Here is a 24,023-nt window from a genome sequence, read left to right on the forward strand (position 1 = left end):
TTTTCCTCACGCAATGAATTTAATTAGGCGCATCCAAGTATGTGTACTTATCTTGATTTGGTAGCAAATTAAGTGCAAATTTAGTTTGTCAATAGTATTAGGAAAACAAATACTGTTAATTATTATTATTATTATTATTATTATTATTATTATTATTATTAATATTATTATTATATATATCAACCTAAAATTACGATAAAGATCACCGCATAAATTTAAAATTTTGAATCTATCTTAACGTGATATCACATATCTAATTTTCCATGAATTAGCCACTATGATAAGTCAATGAAGTCCTCACTTCTTAGTAAGAAAATTCTAAGAAGGGACAAATTAAAGGAAAAAGAGACAATAATTGATTTAAATAAGGAATATCCGGATAAATTAAAGGATAAAATCCTTGATCAAGATTATATATACATTGCGGCTCAATATGCACTATGTATATATATATATTTTTTAAAAGGTGTGATATTAAGTGACAGAGGGTGGGTCGATGAGGACAGATAAATAGGATTATTGTCAAATTTTTGAAGATGAGGTACATATGATATTTTAGACAAATTTCACATCAAAATGAGAGAGAAAAGTAAAAAACGTGCTTTATAAAAATATTAAAGATGTCCATCAATTTTGACTCTCGATTTTTTATCTGCTTTTAATAGCACATCCATATCGACCCATAAAAAGAGGGATTCTAGAAAGCATTTTTGTTTGTGAATTAGATTCATGGACGAAGAGTTCTTCAAAGTTAGTAAAAGATCACCAAATATATGGAGACATCTTGTTTATCAAATATATATATTTGATGTCTTTTCAATTAGTTCTTCAATTGAAATTAAATATGATGGTGTTGAAGAATAAAAAAAATGTTCCACATCAATAGTTATAAGGTTAATGAGATGTGGCGATATTTTATATATTGAGCAAATCTCTTCTCTTCGAACTAGTTTTTAAAACGCGAGTTAGATCTTAAGATGAACAGTATTATCTCATCCAATGTTGAGCTTCCAAATTAAATAATTGTTCACGTTTTATATGTTCAATCCTAAAAGGTGAGATAGAGATGTTGAAGAATGAAAAAAAGTCTCGTATTGATAGTTAATTTAGGTCCAAGACCTAATTTTACTGTAGGATGAAACATAAGATTCCAAAAATGTGGTGGAATTTTTTTATGAAAAGTAATTGAATTAGATTCATGGATGAACAATTTTAGAATTATTGCCATTGGCCTAATTTTTAGTAGTGGATTTATAAAGTTAGTTTAAACTCACTACCTAAAATTGTATCAAAATATTCCTGGCTAATTGTAAATGGGTATAAAAGAAGATCCATTTTTTGCTACTAACCTTCAAACACAAGTAATTAAAAAAAGCATAATTGTGACACTAATATTTGCTAATTTTCGACTTTAGACACTCATCCTTTAATTTCCATTTAAGAAAAAAATATGACAAGAAAAATAAAAGACTTAAGGCTATGTTTGTTATCGAAGAAAAATATTTTTAATTTTATCATATTTAATTGGAAATTTTTTGAAAAATATAACCTTTTTGATCGGAGCATGAAAAAGAAGTTACATAAGTGAAACTCGATTGTCTCATTTCCATACCCTTCTCCTCCACCCCACAATATTTGCATAGATTATACATAAATAGATCTGAAATAATACATTTTGTTTACCTATGTAGCACACACTAAATAAGTAAAAAAAAATAAAAAAATTCTAAGTATATTTTTTTTAAAAAAAAAAAGCGGTAATAAGTTCATACTAATTGTCTTCTTCGCAGCCTCCAACACATTCTATTTTACTGGCATAGTCAGAATTTGAAAATTTATAAATTCAAAATTCTAGCTAGTCATTTTAAGCAATTGAGTTCTAAATTAATAATTGTATATATTCAATGAATTTTCAAGATAAACATAGAGTTTGGATCAAAGTTATTCTCGTTATCAAACTCTCCCCCTAACACTCCCACCTCGTCCTTAATGTTTGAATAGTTATGTATAAATATTTTTGAGATAATATACTAAATAAGTAACAAAAAATCATTTATCTTTTAAAGAAATATTTTCCTTTTCATGCCAAACACATCCTTATTTCCCTTTGAAAAAAAAAAGAAATTATATTGTAAGACAAAATAGATGAAGACAAATGGCAATGAACCCAACATCACAAATATTATAGAGAATAATATGTTCTTTTTCCTCATCCATAAACTTCCAGAAGATTATGATTCTTAATTGATGCATTTCAAGAATCAGAATTTTATTACCAGAAAATAAATTTTTATATATATATATAAAAAGATTTTATAGTACGACAATAAGATGAAATATCCTTCGACATTACAGCATTATATTATTCCAAATTATCGGACACTAGTAATTCATATTTATGGTGCCACATTTTAATTTCTTAGGGTCTAAGTATGTATTTTAAAAAAAGAAATGTCTATATGATAATTAGGTCACTTATAAAATAAAAATAATAGTTTTTCATCTATACATTTTATTTTTGTTTAGTATGTTTCAAAAAGAATATCGATTTTAATAAATTTCTTAATTGTATATAATATGACATGCGACATGTAAAGTCTTTTCTATGATAAAATTTAAAGGACATTTTGATACATTATTGTACCCCTTTAATTTAAAACTACTATATTTAAACATATATCATTATTTACATTAGACTTTGTAGACCCATCAAATAAATAACTTACCTTGCTATATTATTTTAAAATACATATATTGATAGTACCAAAAGAAATAATCTTTATATATATATATATATGCGATTAATACATTGACAGTTCTTTAAATTTGTTGGTAATTTTCATTTAAACACTCGAATTATGCCTTGTTTCAATTAACCAGTTGAGCACATAATAAATTGTTCCTATATCTGACACTTTCAGTTCAAATTTTGAAGATTCTTTTGTGCACATGCTTTCTCAAATATTTTATTGCATAGATAAGTTAACCATTTAATTAAAAGATGTGATCACCTCTTTTAATTATATATGAATTAACCTCAATTTTAAGTTGTAGAACTTTAGGTTTGTTAGTTATTGAGAATGATGTCTACAATATAAAAAAATAACATATTTTATGTGGTTAACTTATCTATATAATAAAACATGATGTCCAAACATGTGCTAAATTGTAACAAACCACAGTTCAAATTTCTATATAAAATTTACGATCAAATTTAAAAGTTTATCGATATATCGAACCATATATATATAATGTTTCTTTTCATGCAGACATGTAGCTGGCTAGGCACTAAAATTACCAAAGATTATTGTTCTTAAATACACGTGTATTCAAGAATCTAAATATTCTAATCCATAACCTTCCATGTTCTTTTTAAATTATGGGGTAGGCATACCAAAATTATGCAAAGATAAAAGCATATACTTAAAAAAATAAAATACATGGTAGCCATAAATTATGCTACTTTAAAAAAAAATAAAAAAATAAAGTTGTCGTGGAAATACATTAATGAAAAAAGCATATGCTATAAATGAATCATTTATCCATATATATCCATTTAATTTTGAAAATGAGAAAAAAAATCACTTTTTAAGTCAAGGGAAATATAATTAGGGATATTCTCTTTATTGATAAAATATGAATGGCATGTAATCACAATCCAAGAATCATATGCTTAAAGAATTTGGTTACTTTGAAGCTTAAGTAATACATTATATATTTGTGAATTTGTGAAGAATATAATTTATTTATTTTTTGAATTCATACTTTTTTTATATAAAAAAACACATCATGTTAGGGTATATAGACCCTTGGTGTGGGAGAACTTATCGTTAAACATAAGGAATCATTATTGTCATTTTCTCACATTCTGTGTGGTGCGTACCACATAAATTAAATTGTCATGTTTCATGATCGTAGACCTCTTAATTCAATCAATGTTAAGTTTGACTACGTCCGCAACTGATTACTTATTAAAATATCGAACAGAAAATGAAAAGTCGTACTATAACAATTATAAATATATCTTCATCACGAAGGTTAATCTAGTTAACTCCTCCTTCCGGGAATTCGGTCCGGGAAGGTATGCCTTACCCGTTCGTGACCATTTGGAACACAAACGGGAAAATCGAATGGGTTGGGGTTGCACTAAATTGAAAGACAATTTATAATGTTCCTTTAATTTCGACCTAAATGGATTCCACATAATATATATTATGTAAAAGTAATTTATTTTTTTCATAAAGTAATAAACTCAAAAAGACAGTCAATAACCAATTGAAAACTTTCACTAAAGGTACTGCCATCTTTTCTTCTAAAAATATTTTAGTGCACAAAATTAAATTTAACTCTCTTTATTGTATATATAAGGTCAAAATATAGCTTAAAGACATATTTACTTATCATTCAAATACCTTAACTTGTTTAAAATTACTTTATTTTTTCCAATTAATTATCTAAACTAGTTCAAAATACAAGAGTCAAAACACTTATAATTTTAACTATATGAGTTTGGAATATATACTCTTTAAATTTTAAAAACAAAATTTACATAATCGAAAACTACAAGAGAGATACTACATATCAACACAACTACTGATTCATGAATATTTTTGAAAATGTTGATCCTTTAAACAACAACACCTTTGCATAAAATGAGCTGGAAGGAATAGTATTTTAAACACCTCAAAGATCATGATTTTCTCTATTTTTTTTCTCAAGGCGTTGATGATACTGATGAAATCAATGGTGGATCTAATACGACTTCATGAATCATGACAATTCATTAGCTTTTGCTATATGAACTTAAGGCGTTGATGGTACTGATGAAATCAATGGTGGATCTAATATGACTTCATAAATTATGACAATTCAATAGCTTTTGCTATACGAATTCACAAACTTCAAAATTTTGAATCTGTTTCTAAATAAAACTTTATAAAATTGCGAACCAAAATATTAAAACGGAACAAGTAGAAATGTCTTTTAGGTTATAAATCCTATAGGTATAAACTTATCTCAACTAGGAGATATGCAATGATTACAATTTACATGCGTGGTAATTATTTGACAAGATATATAGAAAACGTACGTAAGAGGGCCTAGCAATAAACACCAAATTTAGAAATGCAATCCAACTCATGACCATGATTCTACTGGTCTGTCATTGGATTAAATTTTTTAACGAGTCGCTTGATACGCGGAATAATGTTAGATATTGTAAAATAAGTTTGGAATAACATTTATATTTATATTTAATTGACGGTTGATAAATTTATATTGTCAATTAAATGTAGTATAAATTTTATTTCAGACTTAATCATGTGATATTTCATCTTATTCCATTCAATTTAAGTGATTTTTGGCAATTTACTTTTATTCGTGTAGTTATTATTTTTCCGTGTTTGGCATTTGTTGCGTAACCTTTTTTTGGAGAACTTTTGTAATCCTCTTATTGTTATATGGGAGCTATTTGAAGGGTTTTCGCGTTAAATTTAGTGTGTGTTTTTTTTTCTGATTTTCTCTTTCCGTCATAACATTTTGGTACATGCATGGGATGAAGTGAGATACAACAGAATTAAGTTTGAGATAAACTTATACGATATTTGATTAACGATATAAATTTATATTGTCAATCAAATGCAGTATGAGTTTTATCTCAGACTTAATTATGAGATATTTCATCTTATTCCATTTAAATTGAAATAAATTAATGTCAAGATTGTAATCTCAAAACTATAATCTCAATTTAATTTAATCCGCGTACCAAGCGTACACTATACATGATAATTCAACCACGTGCCTATGTTCCTTCATTATAAACCCTTCACTTAGAATAGTATTTTATTGAACTGTTTTGTACTAATAAAGTCACAATATTTTGGAACCTCAACGTCAGCCAATATATTTTTCTACGTCGTCATATCATTTTTTTGACAATAGAGAAATTTCTGAGGGTTAAAGGTGTAAGATTCGAGACTCGTTAAATAATGAATCTATCCTTTTATCCTTTTCGATTTGTTGAAGCATATCACATATGATTATCTTATTAAAAAAATTTAATGATTAGTTAAAAAGAACATATGTGTATTTACTTAAATATATTCTTAACACGACTAAATGTTATAAATAATCATGTTGTTTTTCTGGGCATGATTTGATGAGTTAAATCTTGAGGCCATTTTAATAATTGGTGCATATAGTTTTTCGAAGTTAAAAGTGAAATCGATCATATGATTAATGGATGTGCTAAATTAATCACATCATTGAAAATTGGAGAGAATTAAGTGTAACTATATTGCATGTGCTAAATGGATATATATAAGTAAAAAAAGAAAAAGTTGGTTATTAATTCTTCATATGTTTAATTTTGTGTCCTAGATTGTTGTTATAATCTATTTTTATTTTTGGTATTCGGTGATCGTATTGGAGTCCACCTATTTTAAATTTGAATCGCGTAAGGCTCCATTTGGGGGCCAAAGCGCTCCCTCCGTTTTAATTTATTTGTCCTATTTTGACTTAGTGCGACATTTTGGAAAGTAAATAAGACTTTTGAATTTTGTGATCTTGAATTAAAGATATGTCAAATGTACCAAAATGTCCTTTAATCGTGTGGTAAGATATTTTTTAAATTATTTTAATTAATCACCCTGAAAAAAATTGAATTTTTTTTCTCCCTACTATAAAGTATGTCCCTAGCTCATTTAGGCTGTAGACTTTAATGTCAAGAGAATTTTCTGTCCCTTTTAAAACTTGAAAAAGAAAAAACTAATTGCTTCTTAAACCTAGAAGGTTAAGAATTTGGTGGAATAATTATAACCTTCTATAAGTATAATTATTTAGTAAACATATAGTTAATTTCATGAATGAAATGATGTATAAAAGATTTTCATGAATATGATGTTTGGCTTAAAATACTTATGATTTTAAAAGTTTCAATAGTTAAGTTATTTTCCTACTCAAGTCCAACAATCCTACAAGATACAAATATTCCACATTAGATAAGCAATATTTATCAATATGGGTCGTGAACTTGTGGCAGAATGGTTCGGAGTTTTTCCGTCTTTAATTAATCAGATATCTCAGTTTTAAATGGAAAAATGAAATTGTTGAGACTGCCATTCTAGAAACGGGACCTAGTAATAAGTGAATTTTGATTTAGTCAGACCACAATATAAGTATGAAACATCAGATAAATTAAATTTTAGCTACTAATTTTTTCCTTCTTAGATTGTACTACAAATACAACATGAAGTATATTATTCCTTTTCAAATATCCAATAATGGTATATATATATATATATATATTATTCTACACATTATAAGTGTCTACTTATTGAAATAGTTATTCTTTCTTTCACTTATAGAGAGGAACAAATTAAGTACTTGTTCCCTTGCTAGTTGTAACAACAACTTGACTATAAGTGTCTTGGTTCAATATTGTATACTTGTTTACATATCAACCTCAAATTAAACTCTCAAGAGATCACGAAAATGACTCGATTTGATGTTGTGTACATATATCTGGTATTCAAAATTCACTTGCCTGACTAGTTTTTACTTCACATTGTATATGACTGTTTTAAGAAAAAATGTGTTATCTGCTAGATATTTCTTGACCATAATTAAGCTTATTCTCCGTAGCTAATAATGCAAACTCAATTTTTACATATCAACCTCAAATTAAACTCTCAAGAGATCACAAAAATGACTTGATTTGATGTTGTGTACATATATCTGGTATTCAAAATTCACTTGCCTGACTAGTTTTTACTTCACATTGTATATGATTGTTTTAAGAAAAAATGTGTTATCTGCTAGATATTTCTTGACCATAATTAAGCTTATTCTCCGTAGCTAATAATGCAAACTCAATTATTTTGGTTCTTTTTCAGATTTTATCAAGTGTAACACTTAATAAAATATACATAAAATCATATTCCTTTCTAGTCATCCAATGGGATATTCCAATATTCCATTATTTTCTACGTATTTTCGAATAGTACTTATTCTTCAGCACTAATTCTTTATTTAAACATGACAACTTTTTTTTTAAATATTTTTTAATTGTCATCTAGTATTTGAAGTTGATTATCCAATTAGTTCACATTTGGGCTAGGAAGGAGAGATCTTATCTGTTCCACAATATTTTTAGGGGTCGATATGATAACTTAACATGACATTCGAGCTTAATTCAATTTCAAAAACTAATTCATAGTTAAAGAGAATGATTATCCAAGTCTGTATATATAAGCAGACCACCGATCCATTACTTAATTGATGTGGAATCCACTCTAACATTTTTCTTCACGTTTAGAGCCAAAGTAAAGTGCTGATCGGAAGCCCAAATAATATGGATTGACCTGAATCTAATACCATGTAAAGTACGACCAAATGAGCCTAACTTAACTCAAAAAATTAGTTTATAAAGGTGGATTGTGTTCAAGTCGTTATAAACAGACCATTAGTTCATTACCCAACTAATATGAAACTCCAACCTACTCTAACATGTGTTACATCTGAAAAATCCTAAGTAGAGGGAACAAAAATAACTCGACGTTGCATATTTATCTCAAACTCTAGAGCCACAGTAGCCTATACTCCATATAAGCTAATCAATCGTATAATATGATTTTGATTCATAATCGTACAAATATCTAAAATGTCACATAAATCGAAACAGACGAAACAAATTCTTAAATCGCCACATAAGCTAATGATACTTGTGAATAAGAACACGTAAGCGCCACGTGTAATTATCCCTCCACTAGTGCATCTGTCACTACTTATATGTGGGGAAACTATATTGGAATATAAACAAGAACATATCTTTGAGTCAGCCCACCTGAGAGATGGAGCTTTCAATTTTCCACATCGATACAATCGTCCGTTTGACCATGAATAATTTTTATTACGTTATAATTTTTTGAACTTTAATTTGAAAAATCCTAAATTATTTTTATATTTTTCCAAATTATAACCATGTTCAGATACAATTTTAATTTTTTTTTTTTTAATTTCACATTTTTTTATGTTCAAACGTTTTATACGTTGTTATCGGTTAAAACAGCAAAAACACGGCTACGGATCTGGAATATTTTTCTTTTGTTGTAACTTAGCATATTATATCATGCTGACAATTTGGTGGGAATTTCGTGGCATGTGATATATAATATTACTATACCACTACTTTTTTTTTCCTTTAACTTTTTATATATTTTTTAATAATCATGATATTCGAAACAATCTATTTTAGTAAAATGTACTACTTTTCATCCACACAAATAAATCTTTTATGAAGGGAAAGAAATTAATATGGATCGTTTATAACGTGTTTTTGGGTGTGTTTATTAGTAGGGAGAAAAATGTTTTCAATTAATTTGACTAATCGATCATGAAAAATTTGAAAAATATTTTTCTCATATCAAATATATATGTCTTTGATGATTCTCCATTTACATTTTTCTATAACCTTAAAATTTGAATAAGTTTGTGTATTTTGACTATTTTACTAGATATATGCTATATATATACCTTCGATCAATATGAAATTGGATAATCTTCTCCATCAAAATTTAGATGGGGAAGAAATTAATCACCTAAAGCGTATTTTGTCTCTGTTGGTCTCCATAACTTATTATATATTCTTTTTATAATAATGATAATCGAGTCAATTTACATGAATATTTGTTATTTTCTACCGACACAAAATTAATAATTCTCTCCGGCATATGAAATAAGTATAAGTTACCTAACATATTTTATGTCGGAATCTACGTCCCATTACATCACGTACTTTCTTTTTGGTAAATACTCCATTCGTTTATATTATTTGTTCATGTTTGATTTATCACACTTTTAAAAATTAATAAATAAAACAATAATTATATTATATCATTTTCAATTATTATAATTATCTAAATTTTGATAATGAATTGTTACTTAATAATGACGATAAAATAGATATAAAATAATAAATTATATCTTAATTTTTTAAAATTGAACAAGTAAAAATAAACTGAAGGAGCATATATAATAGTAAAAATTCCAGCATAATGGTTGTTTTATTTGATTCTCATGCATACTTGTATCCAACAAGATTTTATTCTTAAATATCAACATGTGTCCTTGTAATTAATTAAATAACTTATTATATGCTTGATTAAAGCTGTTAATTGTTAAATATAAATCGATTGCAAAAATTTCTACAATAATCATAGGGATCAAGGCTAAAGTCTTATTAAAATAAGACTACTTAAATATAGTTAGAGTATCTTTTTTATCAACCAAAACTTTCTCTTTAGAATGGTTTTATCACTTTATTATTTTATATAGGAAAAAGGGTTTGAAATACATTTGAACTTTGACCGAAATTGTTGTAACAATCCCAAATTTTGAGTAGGACCTATTACTCATCTGCTTTATTTAATAGTGTATTTTAAAGGTATATATGTGCTCACGTGGACACATTACTATTTATAATAATGCAATATTTATGATGTCCATGTGGGCATATATATACCTTTAAAATACACTATTAAATAGTGCAGGGATAAAAGGTCATTTTCAAAGTTCGATATTATTACAACAATTTCGGTCAAAGTTCGAATATATTTCAGACATTTTTCCCTTTTATACAAGAAAAACTAACAAAACACAAATTAAAGAAAAAGAAATATGACTTGAGAATCAAACCAAGAAATACAACCTAAAAAAAGCTTATGAGAAAAATAATAATCAAAACTTCATTTCAAGATACAATGACAAAATTGCATTAAAAAACATAAATAGATAAGATCTTTTGGAGAAGAAAGTGGAGAGAGATTTAGGGGATTCTTTTCTTTTTTTAAATATTTTTTAAAAAAATTATCTTCATTTCCTAAAATGTAGTTAAATAGTTATATTAATTATAGTTATTTAAAAAGAGAGAGAAGCAGTTCATGTTTAATACAAAATAATCTTAATATGTTAGAACTTGTAATTAAATTGATATTTTTAATAACTATTAAAGATTTATTTATAACTAGTAATATAAAGTCTTAAATACATATGTGGTGTGATTTTTTTATTTTTCAAAACAAAAAATAGGACAAACAAATTTTATAGCTAAATTAAAAAATTCATCGTTAATATTATTTAGAAATTGATTAACTATAGATTATCAAAAAAATATTATATTAGCTACGAATAATATTGCAAAAAATAAGAAATTTATAACTAATTCTTTCCGTTTTTTAGAAATGACGTACACTTGCATATCATATCACTCCATGTCTAAATAAATAAATATATCCCCCAAAAAAGGCAACAAAGTAAATAGTAATTTAAAGTAGTCATTGAGTGTATATATATTATATAAAGGTCCTTGCTTCGTTAAAAAAATATTTAGAGTATGTGTTGCATTAATTCAAATTGTAAGAAATGAATGATACATTTTTGTATCTCTTTAAAAAAATCGATGGAACTCACAATTCTCCACAGTATTTATGTATCTAGGGCAATCCTATCAAACATTTGTGAGAAATTAATAGTCGATATGTCACTTTTTCTTCCTTAGAAAATTAGGTTTTTTAGTCTAAAGTATATAAAGATAAAATAGTAGTCCTACTTACATTGGCAAATTTCACTTAAAAGAAACTTTTTCCAATTTATATACCAAATTATTGGATAGAAAGTTAGTAGGCCATTAAACATCGTTTAGTTCTTTTAGCAGTATTATTATTATTATTTACATAATTTCTTATTTTTTTTATTAATTTTATTATTATTTGTTGTTTCCTTTACCCTAATTATCATATTATTTAGGCTGAGGATTTATCGAAAATGATCTCTTTGCCAACACAATATACGAGTAATTAAAATTTTGCATTCTTCCCTAGACCCTATTTGTGAAATACATCGAATATATTATTGTTGTATCAATATGGGATGTGTTAGTCCAAATTGCATCAAATGAAACCAACATTGGTAAGTAATAAATTTGGATGGTCCATTATTAGAGGGTCAATAAAGAGGATGTCAAAAAAATAAAATAATTGATGAGCACTTATTTGAAAAAAATGGCCTAAAAAGTTCTAAACATTGAATTCCTACACTAACTTTTAATACAAAACAACAAAATCTTACATTTTTTTTGTTAGTTAAAGTAGGGAAAAGAGGGTAACATTACTAAAAATAAAGTATTTTTTTTAATTATCTTAGATGTAAGTGGAAATCAGTCTAGTCTAATTAGAGTTAAGCTATGTGTTTATGTTAATTTTATTTGGCCAGTAAACAACATACTCAATAAGAAACTCTTGAGATTAATTAACATAAACTTCATGTTCATGATCTTAATCTAGTTTCCTTCCTTTATCGAAAACAATTCAATCGAACATTTAGTATTATAGAAGCATAACGATTAGTGATAGACTAGTTTAACTTCTTTTTCTTCTTACCTGGTGTTCGGTATCTATATTGGAATCTGATTAAATCTAGATTCACGTCGGAAAGTTCCACATTGAGGGTTAAAGCGCTTGCTAACAAAGGCGACTCCATACCCAGGTGGACTTGAACTCGAGACCTCTGGTTAAGGATAAGTAACTAACAACAAACTTTTGAATTAAAAAAAATTGTAATTCAAAGTTTGTCCACCACTTATTGGATCTCTCTTTCTCTTTTTTTCATCTAACCATCTGATATTCGAAATTCACTGATCTGATAAAAAAAGGAAAACACTATGTTATTAGGAGAGTCGAACCAAGTCGAGACCTCTAATTAAGAGTGAAGGGATCACATCCATCACACCACATCCGATAACACTCATTTGATTTCTTCGTGACTAGTTAAGTGTGAATTACGTGATGTACTTTAAACGTTATGAAAAGTTGTAAAACAAAAAAACTGAAATTTTACTAAAGAAAAGAAGATATAAAGGGAAGTAAAGTTAGTACCATGTTTGTTTGTTTTTACATTATAGTATAAAATGTAAAATCACTAATATAAAATGTATTATCACAAGTGGAATAAGCATAGTATAACCATTGGATATTATTTGAATTGTGCTATTTAGAATCTTGTACCATTCAAAAATAATAATAATTAAATTCCCTTTTCCCTCTCCTTAAATATTTCAATATTTTCCTTCATTCCAAACACACTTCACTTGCATTTTTTGCCATTTTCTTTGCAAAAAAATATGGTGAAATTTTCTAAACAATTTGAAGGACAATTAGTTCCTGAATGGAAAGAAGCTTTTGTTGATTATTGGCAATTGAAAAAAGACCTCAAGAAAATTCATCTTCTTAACAATAATGTTAATAACGCAAACAAAAAGAGCTCTTTTTCGCGTAACATTTATACCTCTCTTAGGAAATTACCTTTGTTTGGACCTCAACGTCGCGAAAATGGGATCATTCAAGTACTTGATCAACCTTTGTGCTTTTTTTGTTCTGTTTCTTAAGTTGTTAACTTGATTTTAACGTGGATTTTGATCGATTTTAGGTTCATACGAAGCTTGGACAAACTTTGAGTAAAGGAGATTTGTATGAGACTGAATTGTTGGAGCAATTTGCTGATACTGAATCTGCTGCTGAGTTTTTCGCGCTTTTAGACCTTCAACTTAACAAGGTGAACCAGTTTTTTCGAACTAAGGAGAAGGAGTTTATCGAAAGAGGGGAGTGTTTGAAGAAGCAAATGGAGATTCTTATTGAGCTCAAAGATGCATTGATCAAACAACAATATGATAAAGGAACTTCTTCAGGCCAAAATATCAAAGATGATGAGTCAATCTCAGCCACCATTTCTTGTGGTAACAGAGCTTCCCCTGTTTTCACTCTGTTTTCATGTTTTTTTTAGTCTCCGTGACTTCGTCCACGTTGCTCAGATTCTTCAAAAATATCGTTGCATGTGTGTCGGATCCTTCCAAAAATATGCATGTTTTAAAGATATGACACGTGTGTGACAACATTTTCCAAGGGTCTTGAACATCTTTTTTGGTTTGGAACTCACATTGGGGCAAGACTAATCAGATCACTGCTAGGATTTTTTCAATACTCAGGACTTGAACTGATACCTCTGGTTAAGGATGGTGGGATATTATTTATCTAATCGCAATCCTTGGTAGTTTATTTACATTTTCATAATTGAATATAGGGAGTAATACTTTTTTTTTCCTTTTTCTTGAGATTTTTTTACTTTGCATTGAAATATTCTTAGCATTTATTCATACTTTCTAAGTTGTTACATGATTGATTGATTTTATATATCATATGTATAGAGGACATAGGAATCTAGAAATCAATTTCATGATATATATGTTATTCCTCCAAGTTGAAGCAAAATGTTTATTTAAGCGCATTTATACCACTAGACAGACTTTCTACCGACTTTTTATTAAGGAGGGCTAGGACTTAGCTTACGAATTGTAATGAAGCAAAATGTTTGAACTAAAACATTTTTTGTTTTTGTTTTTTGGCAATAGATGAAGAGTCCAACAAAGACAGAACAGAACAAGAACAGGACATTGAGAACTCAATAGATCAAGTGATACTAGACTCTCCAAGATCAAGTGAGCTAGGCAATCCAACTAACATCAATACAGAAGACAATAAATCGAAGAGTTCATCTGAACGAGTGATCAATAACCAGGGAAAAAGCTTAAAGATTCACATTCCTCTAACGAATCCAACACGAACATTCTCAGCTATAACTTACTTGTTTAGGGATGATATGATCAATCAATCCTCCAAGAAATGTGGTCCTAATGGACAGAAAAAATTGCACATCAATAGAACAAAGCTAAAACACGCGGAGAAGATGATTAGAGGAGCCTTCATTGAACTCTACAAGGGACTAGGATACCTTAAAACTTATCGGTATGCTACTCAAGTAACTACTCGTTCGATTAACAATTAGTTTTCTTTTTACAAAACAATTTAACATGTTGAAATCTTTATAGGAACTTGAACATGCTTGCTTTTGTAAAGATCTTGAAGAAATTTGACAAAGTAAGTAATTTTTTTTCTTCTAGCTCTCCATACTTAACTTTTACTATGTCTTAAGTTAACTTTTTTCATGTGTTTTTTCCTTTTTTCATAGGTTACAAACAAACAAGTTCTTCCTATTTATCTAAGAGTTGTGGAGAGCTCTTACTTCAACAGCTCAGACAAGGTAAATTTAACTTTTTGGAGATGAAAATGTAGCAACATGACATTGTTTGTGTTAGTGTTGTTTGGTACTAAATTCCAAATAGATATCCCATCAAAGAAACATCATAAGATTATTCTTAGACAGTACTAAGTGGTCATATATTAAAGAGGGAAATTCTACAAAAGTTATAGCTTTATAGTATTTGATAAGATATTGTTGTCTCACACATTATACATTTTTGTTACATAGGCTTTGAAGTTGGCTGATGATGTTGAGGAGATTTTCATCAAACACTTTGCTGAAGATGATAAAAAGAAGGCTATGAAGTACTTAAAGCCAACTCAGAAAAAAGAATCTCATGCTGTTACCTTTTTCATCGGTGAGTTTCATTGAAAAATCACACTGTATATTCATATACAGTAAATGATGAACCCTCTTGATGAAAATTGTCTCCGACACAGATTGGAAGGACCTAAAAGGAAACATCCAAGATATAATATAACATAAGTGGCTTCTTTTTTGAGTTACCACTTCTTTTATTGGATAGCCAAATAAAAACAAAGAGTCTATCAACATAAAAAGGGCCATGTGATGCAAAAGTAGACTTAAGGGTCCACTTTTTTTCAGCAGTGGAGGACAATGAAATCTCCATTTTAGGTCATTATCATGTAATTGACCAAAAAAATGTTCAAACTTTTAAAGAACTTTCTAAGTGTTCAAAAGACAATAGTGTTTAGTTTTTCTAAGGTTTGTTGTACCTCTCATGTTCGCAAAAATCTATGTTGCTCAGACTCTTCAAAAATGTTGTAGGGTGTGTGACGAATCCTCCAAAAGTTACATATTTTTGGAGGATCTGACACTGGTGTGACAGGATGTGTGTAGAGTCTGAGCAACATAGGCCAAAATGAAACTTGTAACACTGGCCTAATGTTGAAAGAACAATGGAAAATGGAACAAGATTTGACATTAACAAGATGATGTTGATCTAATTTGAACTTCTAAATAGTGACTGAGATTGGCTTCATGATTGGCTTTCGAAAACAGGTTTATTCGGAGGATGTTTCATAGCACTTTTAGTTGGATATGTGATCATGGCTCATATAACAGGACTGTATAGACCTAAATCTGATACAATCTACATGGAAACTGTCTATCCTGTTCTCAGGCAAGCGTTCGATTATGGTTCAAACAATTCAAATGCTATTTAACTCGTAAAGTCTTAGGAATTTCTTCGAAACATCTAATGGAAAGTACACTGATGATTGTGCAGCATGTTCAGCTTAATGTTCTTGCACTTCTTTCTGTATGGATGCAACATATTTATGTGGCGAAAGACTCGTGTAAACTATAGCTTCATCTTTGAGCTAGCTCAAACTAAGGAACTCAAGTACAGAGATGTGTTCCTTATATGTACTACATCGATGACTGCTGTTATCGGAGTCCTGTTTCTTCATCTAACACTTGTAGCAAAAGGGTATTCCTATAATCAAATTCAAGCAATTCCTGCCCTCCTATTATTGGTAATTTTCTTACTATAAACAAAAAAAATCAATTTTTTTTGGCTATTTCGACTCAATATATGCATAAGTATAATCACAATTGTTTTTAACAGGTCTTTATTTTGCTGCTGGTGTGCCCATTCAACATCATATACAAATCTAGCCGTTATCGATTCATTCGTGTTATAAGGAACATCATGTTTTCACCTTTGTATAAGGTTGTCATGTTAGACTTCTTCATGGCTGATCAACTTTGTAGCCAGGTTAGCAAGAAACATCAGTACATTAAATAGGCATAATACATACACAAACGCTCAAATTTGACCTCAACTGACAAGTAAGCACTCCAACTTCGAGAGTGCACACTGTCAACTAAACACTCCAACTCGTCCACATTACATCTCAGGGACACACGATGCTTACATGGCATGTAAATTTTGGAGGTGTCTAGATGATCATTCTGTAAGTTGGAGTGTTCAACTGACACAGTGGGGACGAGTTGAGGTGCATGTCTAGATATGCATACTCAAAGTTAAGAGTGTTTACTTGCAAGCTGAGGCCAAGTTTGAATGTCTGTTTAAGTAGCATTCTTTCAGTACTATTAACATATCGAACATTTTCTGATGTTAGTTTTCCGTTACCTAAACAGGTTCCAATGCTAAGAAACCTTGAATATGTAGCATGCTATTACATAACTGGAAGTTACAAAACTCAAGATTATGGATACTGTATAAGGACAAAATATTATAGAGACCTTGCTTATGCAGTTTCTTTCTTGCCATATTACTGGAGAGCTATGCAGGTTTTTTTAACAACTTCCCTTTTTCAAGATTTAAACTTTTGAACTGATTTTCATAGAAAAAACTAAATCGAATACGATATCTTTGCAGTGTGCACGAAGATGGTTCGATGAAGGACACAAAAGCCACCTAGTCAACTTAGGAAAATATGTGTCTGCAATGTTGGCTGCTGGTGCAAAAGTTGCATTTGAAAAAGAAAAGAATATGGGATGGCTTTGTTTAGTTATAGTCATGTCAAGTGTTGCAACTGTATACCAATTATACTGGGATTTTGTTAAAGATTGGGGCTTGCTTCAATGTCATTCCAAGAATCCTTGGTTAAGGAATGAATTGATGCTACGACGAAAATTTATCTACTACTTCTCCATGGTACTAACTCCTAATACTATGTTGCTTAGACTTTACTAAAATGTTGTCGTACCTGTGTCAAATCCTCAAAAAATGCACTACTTTTGGAGGATTAGACGTATACTAGTTGTCGTTTTTTGAAATGTGTATGTTGTTGTAGGGATTGAACCTTGTACTGAGACTAGCATGGTTACAAACAGTACTTCATTACAATTTTGGAACTGTAGACTACAGGGTAACAGGGCTATTTTTAGCAGCCCTTGAAGTCATTAGAAGAGGACATTGGAACTATTACAGGTGATTTTTGGATTTCTCGATTTATACTGTCAGTGTATATAAGTTAAAATCGTGTTTTTTTTTTCTAATATGGACATTGTTTTCAATTGTTTAACAGGTTGGAGAATGAGCATCTAAATAATGCAGGGAAATTTAGAGCTGTTAAGACAGTGCCACTTCCTTTTCATGAAGTAGATGAACAAGATTGAATTATTCCAATTTGCAACAAAAAAATGTTATCATATTGAACAAGTTGATAAATTGTCAAATTGTTCTCTATTCCCTCTCTCTTTTTTTTTTCTTTTTTTTTTTTGATATTTTGGTTGGCCTGTGTAATATGTGCTATTTCTATCTAGGAAATAATCACACTTGTAAAATATATAAATTCTTCTAATGTGAATGAAAATGACGTTCTCTTTTTTGCGTCAATCTGGAATTATCTTATCGCGCACTGTAACACAGCAACATAAAAATGATAGTTTCGTATCCAAGTAGAAATTAGTTTGTTTTTTTTCAATTCATATACATGAAAATTCAAATATATTTTTATTTTGTAAAGAGGATGGTATTTAAGAGATGAAATGAAAAAAATCAAAATAAAATCTATTTTTCCTTTAAATTCCTTTTCTCAATTCTTGAAAAAAAAATAAAAAAAATAAAAAAACATATATATATATATATATATATATATATAAAGTTACACATAATTCCAATTAAGCCGCAGCTTCAGCTTTCTCTGTTCTTGATTCTTCTTTCAATGGCTATATCCATAACAGGAAACAGCAAAATCTTCCATAATTTCAATTCTTGTAGTTCTTTATCTGTTAGCAGCACCAAAACCCATGTGCCCATTTGTTCTCTTCAGTTCCCTTCTTCCTCCAGACCTAATTCCTATCATTTCTGTATCAAATCCACAAGGTGAGCTTCTATTCATCATGTTTTTTTCCTAATTTCATTCTTTTATTTCATGGGGTTTGTCTTTTTGGTTCTTTTTTTATGCCCCAGTTTGAAGTTTGGTAGAAAGATCTTAGCTTTACTGGTTTATCTTTTAAAAAAACTGAACTTTAATATGTAGAGTTGATGAGTAGTTAAAGTGATAGTTACCTGATACCTGTTGTTGGTGGGAGGTGGCAGGTATCCGATGGAATTAGTCGAGGTAAGCGCAATCCCATGGTTATCATGAAAAAAAAAAGAGTTGAGTGGTGGAAGAAACGGGTTCACATTGAGTGGAATGGATATAAAGGATTCATATAGTCGACCTCAACTAGTTTGAGATAGAGGATTATCATCTTTTTTTATTTCCCCAGTTTGTTGTTTGGTATAAAAATCTTAACTTTACTAGTTATCTAAAAAAAACTGAACTTTAATATGTAGAGTTCAGTAGTGGAAGTTAAGAGTAACCTGGTGCATGTTGTTGGTGGGAGGTGACAATGGAATTAGTTGAGGTGAGTGCAATCTGGCTCGAACACCAGGATTATCAAGAAAAAGGAAGAGTTGAGTAGTTGAAGAAACGGGTTCACATTAAGTAAAATGGATATAGAGGATTCATATAGTCAATCTCAACTACTTTGAGATAGAAGTGTATTATCTTTTTTGATTCCCTTGTTTGTTGTTTGGTATAAAAATCTTAACTTTACTAGTTATCCCCAAAAAATTGAACTTTATTATGTAGAGTTGAGTAGTGGAAGAAACGGGTTCACATAAAGTAGAATGGATATAGAGGATTCATATATCCGACCTCAACTAGTTTGAGATTGAGGCATATTAGTTGATATGGTTGTAGTATGTAGAACGCAGTAAAACTGTGAGTGGAATGGAACAGGCCCTAATGGGATGGAATGATATAGATAATTTGTATAGCCAACCCCAAGTGTAGTAGTAATAGTAGTATTTGAAGCTTATGGGTTCGGGATTTTAGTCCTTTTGAGTTATTGCGTTCTAAATTAATAATTTGTACATAATAAATGAATTTCTTAGAACAAATACAGGGTTTGAACCAAAACTAATGGGTTCTGCCAAATCCGCTTCCTACACTCTAGCTCCGCCCTGTCTGCAGTACTATGTAAAAACTAATTAAGCTGGGTCATGTGGATGAAACAGGTCCAATTGGAGCTAAGTGTCTATGAGGATATGTATAGCTGACCACAATTATATTGTGATTAAGGCGTAGTAGTTTTTTTCATACTAGGTAGAGTGCATGAGGATTGTGTTGGTTAAAACTATGTTTATGTTTTATTTTATGTAACAGGTCAAGTACTATTTATGGGAAGAGGAGAGCATCAGAACATTTGTCCCGGCTTCCAATTATTTCTTGTGTAGTGGAAGATAGTTCTGAAACACAACCAGAATCTGTGAATTCATCTGCTTCAAGTGATTCTTCAAAGGTACTTTTTTGCCGTTCTTTGCATGCATTGTGAGTGTTTGCCTAACGATTTTGGATATCTAGACCACCAGCTGGGGGAAGTGCCACCGTGAGCCTCTAGAGTCTAGACACTTGGGTACACCTTAGTAGTGGAGCACCAATTAGTTAGTTACAAAAACACTTTGATGGGTTTTGAAGTTGAGACATCTTTGTCTCTGCATCTCAACTGATTAAAGCTAACCTTGGTTTATGCACTTTGCAAAAGAGTAGTTTTGTCTCTCTGTTGGCTAGTTTTCTGTAATGTAAGTTTTCCCCTCCTCCTTTACTAGATTTTTCTGGAAAGATTGGCTCTTGATGGGTGGTTTTCAGTTATCACCTTGACTCGGTACCTTTTTTTACTTCAGATTCAGAAAAGAGTAACTTAACTTCAATGGGAAGAAGTGACATGTACACCCCTTATTTAACGAAGAATGAATTAGATGTTCTAATTTGCAGTTACATGGAAAAAGAATTTCTACTTGCCCTTTGGCCACTCAAGTATCATTTTTTGGGCCAAGAGAATGACTACAAAATCTCCTTTAGCTTCCTTCTCCTGAGGAAAGAAGCCATAAACAATAATGAATTGCTTATTCTAGTATTCTACCATAATTCCCTTGTGCTCTCGCAACAGAATGTGGAAATAGAGTAAGAACTCAGACAGTTCAACTTGCATGTAAAAGGAGCACTAAACAATACCCAAAACATAAGGAAGATGAAAAATGAAAGTTGGACAACATAATGGGAGGAAAACAAATACCTGCGCAAGAAAAGCAAAATAAAAAAAGAAATAGAGATTGAATGGAGGCTTCATGCCTTATTATAGAGTACTAGAATTGTATAGGTATGAAAGGAATTCTATAGAGGTAGAAAGAGTGTAGTCTCCCACTTACGTAGGGAAGTACAACATATCCAGTGAGGTTTTGTAATGGAATTACAAGAAACAATAGATAGTAACATAAGGAAGGAATACTCACCTTCATTAATTGGTCCCTATTGACATTTTCCTCTCAGATTTCCTTCTTAATCTCTCTTACATCATAGAAGAAATCTTTTCTGTTTCTATTATTTTCTCTTTCTTTTTGTTTCTTCTTTACCTCTTACCATTGGTATTGATGTGTTTATTAGCTTTTCAATTGTCCTAGTTCAGTTCCCTTTTTGGATTTCTTTTGTTTCTTTTAACATTTTCTTTGTGTATTCTTAATGAGCGGGTACCTTCTTGCAGGAAGCAGTATTTGACATGAAATTACCAAGAAGAAGTCTGTTAGCAACATTCACATGTAATGCTTGTGGTGCTCGATCTCAAAGACTGATAAACAGATTAGCATATGAAAGAGGGACTGTGTTTATACAGGTACATAGAATTGAGCGTCTGGTCATGCTGTTAAAGCCTTTGATAATTGCAAGCAAAACTAATTTCTTATGAGATAGCAAAGTCAAAATAATCTCTTTTAATTATATATGTTCACCAAGATATTTTAGGCTAGAAGTGTTAGATGGATGATTTAACCATTGAAGGTATTAATGTGTAATCTTCTTAGTAGCACTTGTATTATACGGTGCTGTCATATGTTCTCCTCAATTTAAACTATTTTTCCGAAAAACATTTGGCTAAACATATAAGTTTTCTGGTAGTGGTTGCCATATCTGAGCCATTCAATTGTGGGGGACATATGGGATCTTTTATCCCTACCTTAATGCATGTACAAAAAAAAAAATTGCTCTTGCGCTTTTGTTCATAAATGGGGTAGCCAACCCTTTGGACTGTTGGAACTTTCGTAAGTAGTATGAGGGATTCTAATATCGACTATTCTTAACATGTATGATTCAGAGTTTAACAACTATAGTTCTGGATTAGATATTTGGCATCTTGTTTGCATGAATACTTCTATTACCTTACTGAAATCTAATATTAAAATTTTTCATCTTTTGAGTCTTTGGTATTTACGTCAAATAATGGTGTGACATAGCTGTCTTATTTGCCTCTGTTTTCTTTAAATTTTCTTTATTATTATAGAATATTTAAATCGACTGGGTATAGAGTGTCAACTGAAGATTCTCATTTCAGTGTTCAGGCTGCTCTCAGTATCACAAATTAGTTGACAATCTTGGACTTGTGGTTGAGTACAACTTCAAGGACGAAATTAGTATGGATCCAGATGCTGATCAAGATTGATTGAAGCTTATGTTTACCTTTAGGCTCTAGCAAGAGAGTAATAGTATTGACAGTGCAATTTTGTAGGTGAAAGAAAATCAATTACATTCAATGTTAATGTCTGGATGAAAAGAATATCAATGAGATAACAACAATGACAATCATATTCCACATTATTTTTCCTCTAAACACATAAATAGTTCCCATCTCATTTCAAAAAAAATCTTTCTGGTAATGAAACATATAGCTTTTCGTGTAATATCTGTGGGAATCTCAGATTATGATGGCCAAAAGAATAGTCATCGCCAAACCAGCATTCGTCCACATTCTAGATGCGCTTCCTTGCAGTAAAAAGGTTGCTCCATTCTGCATTCAAGCGAGAGAGAGTAAGTGATTTTATCATATTAGAGCTGTTCCTGTCTATGTACTACGTTATTTTCGAAAAATTACAGTTACCAGATGGGCAAAAACAATGGAAACGTTACCAAATTCAGAGTAGGGGATGGCGCTGGTGTCACATCCACAGAATCTTGGACGGTTGGTGGTGCTGGCGGGCTTGGCACAGTTGGTGCAGGTGCTGGCGCGTGATGGTGCTTATGCTTGTGCTTCTTTCTTTTGTGCTTGCCATGAGCTGGTGCTGGTGCTGGTGCTAACTCTGGTGCTGCTACTGGTGATACCACAGCTGGTGGAGGAGTGACTGGTGTCGGTGCTGATACTGGTGACGCCTTAGGTGGAGAGACTGGTGGTGGTACAGGTGCTGGTGATGGTGGCGTTTGTGCTGGAGCTATCTGAGGTGGAGAAGCAACTGGAGCGGGTGGTGGTTGTGATGGACTTGAGACGGGTGGAATTGGTGGTGGGGTTGTTGGAGCAGAGATGGGGGCAACTTTAGGCGGAGGTACTATTGGAGGTGGTGCTGAAGTTGCTGGTGGCTGTGATGGTGCAACAGGCGTAGTGGAAGGCGGGGGTGCTGCTGCAACGGGGGTGGTAGTAGGTGGAGGCGTTGTGGTTGGTGTAGATGGTGATGCAGCTGGTGCTTGTGCATTAGCCATCACAAGCCAAATGCAAAAACTTGAAAGGTAAACCAACTTAGAAGAAGCCATTTTGTGCAGGATTTTGATTGTCAAGAGCTCTCTACTTATATACATCAACAATACTATTTTAACTTCTAAATAAGAAAAAGAGTTTGGTAGAAATGTTTCTAGGGTAACTTAGTTTTATGTGAATGCTACAGCATGTCTAATCATTTGTCAAAATTGGCACCAAAATATTGTGCTTAATGTCCTTTATGTTTCTTCATCACAAGATTTATAATCCATAGAAAATATAGTATTGGTCATCAATTGCTATCAACTACCATCTCAAGCATCAAAAAGACCATTGTAGGTCATTTTTTTAGTTAGCCTATTATTTTCAATCTCTAC

The 24,023-nt window shown here is 30.6% G+C and overlaps 3 protein-coding genes across 3 annotated transcripts; 2 read left to right on the forward strand and 1 right to left on the reverse strand.

Moving 5' to 3' along the window:
- Positions 1-13,172: 13,172 nt before the first annotated feature.
- LOC125829724 (phosphate transporter PHO1 homolog 1) lies at positions 13,173-18,327 on the forward strand. Its single transcript, XM_049508915.1, has 13 exons — positions 13,173-13,396; positions 13,480-13,786; positions 14,459-14,852; positions 14,936-14,984; positions 15,076-15,147; positions 15,376-15,505; positions 16,171-16,291; positions 16,397-16,646; positions 16,739-16,888; positions 17,275-17,427; positions 17,516-17,794; positions 17,934-18,070; positions 18,168-18,327. Exons 1-13 carry the CDS (start codon positions 13,175-13,177, stop codon positions 18,256-18,258), a joined length of 2,355 nt encoding a protein of 784 aa, XP_049364872.1. The 5' UTR covers positions 13,173-13,174; the 3' UTR covers positions 18,259-18,327.
- A 445-nt stretch (positions 18,328-18,772) lies between these two features.
- LOC125829723 (uncharacterized protein C24H6.02c) lies at positions 18,773-22,726 on the forward strand. The gene is made up of 4 exons (XM_049508914.1): positions 18,773-18,967; positions 20,298-20,433; positions 21,673-21,801; positions 22,516-22,726. Exons 1-4 carry the CDS (start codon positions 18,807-18,809, stop codon positions 22,621-22,623), a joined length of 534 nt encoding a protein of 177 aa, XP_049364871.1. The 5' UTR covers positions 18,773-18,806; the 3' UTR covers positions 22,624-22,726.
- LOC125829722 (lysine-rich arabinogalactan protein 19) lies at positions 22,654-23,774 on the reverse strand. Its single transcript, XM_049508913.1, has 2 exons — positions 23,088-23,774; positions 22,654-22,968 (listed from the first exon to the last, which is right to left on the reverse strand). The coding sequence occupies exons 1-2, from the start codon at positions 23,745-23,747 to the stop codon at positions 22,876-22,878; spliced, it is 753 nt and encodes a 250-aa protein (XP_049364870.1). The 5' UTR covers positions 23,748-23,774; the 3' UTR covers positions 22,654-22,875.
- Positions 23,775-24,023: the final 249 nt, after the last annotated feature.

The sequence above is a fragment of the Solanum verrucosum genome, unplaced genomic scaffold, assembly GCF_900185275.1.
Source record: "Solanum verrucosum unplaced genomic scaffold, falcon-dt-bn FXZP01000008.1, whole genome shotgun sequence".
In the NCBI taxonomy this organism is placed as follows: domain Eukaryota; kingdom Viridiplantae; phylum Streptophyta; class Magnoliopsida; order Solanales; family Solanaceae; genus Solanum; species Solanum verrucosum.

What these genes read in the sequence shown, in the direction of transcription:
- LOC125829723 (XM_049508914.1), top strand. Translation starts at nt 18,807, where the DNA reads ATGGCTATATCCATAACAGGAAACAGCAAAATCTTCCATAATTTCAAT. An exon ending in TTCTGTATCAAATCCACAAG is followed by an intron (nt 18,968 to 20,297) that starts GTGAGCTTCTAT and finishes TTTATGTAACAG; the next exon opens with GTCAAGTACTATTTATGGGA. An exon ending in CTTCAAGTGATTCTTCAAAG is followed by an intron (nt 20,434 to 21,672) that starts GTACTTTTTTGC and finishes ACCTTCTTGCAG; the next exon opens with GAAGCAGTATTTGACATGAA.
- LOC125829722 (XM_049508913.1), bottom strand. Translation starts at nt 23,747, where the DNA reads ATGTATATAAGTAGAGAGCTCTTGACAATCAAAATCCTGCACAAAATG. An exon ending in CATCCCCTACTCTGAATTTG is followed by an intron (nt 22,969 to 23,087) that starts GTAACGTTTCCA and finishes GCTTGAATGCAG; the next exon opens with AATGGAGCAACCTTTTTACT.
- LOC125829724 (XM_049508915.1), top strand. Translation starts at nt 13,175, where the DNA reads ATGGTGAAATTTTCTAAACAATTTGAAGGACAATTAGTTCCTGAATGG. An exon ending in CTGATCAACTTTGTAGCCAG is followed by an intron (nt 16,889 to 17,274) that starts GTTAGCAAGAAA and finishes TTACCTAAACAG; the next exon opens with GTTCCAATGCTAAGAAACCT. An exon ending in ATTACTGGAGAGCTATGCAG is followed by an intron (nt 17,428 to 17,515) that starts GTTTTTTTAACA and finishes ATATCTTTGCAG; the next exon opens with TGTGCACGAAGATGGTTCGA.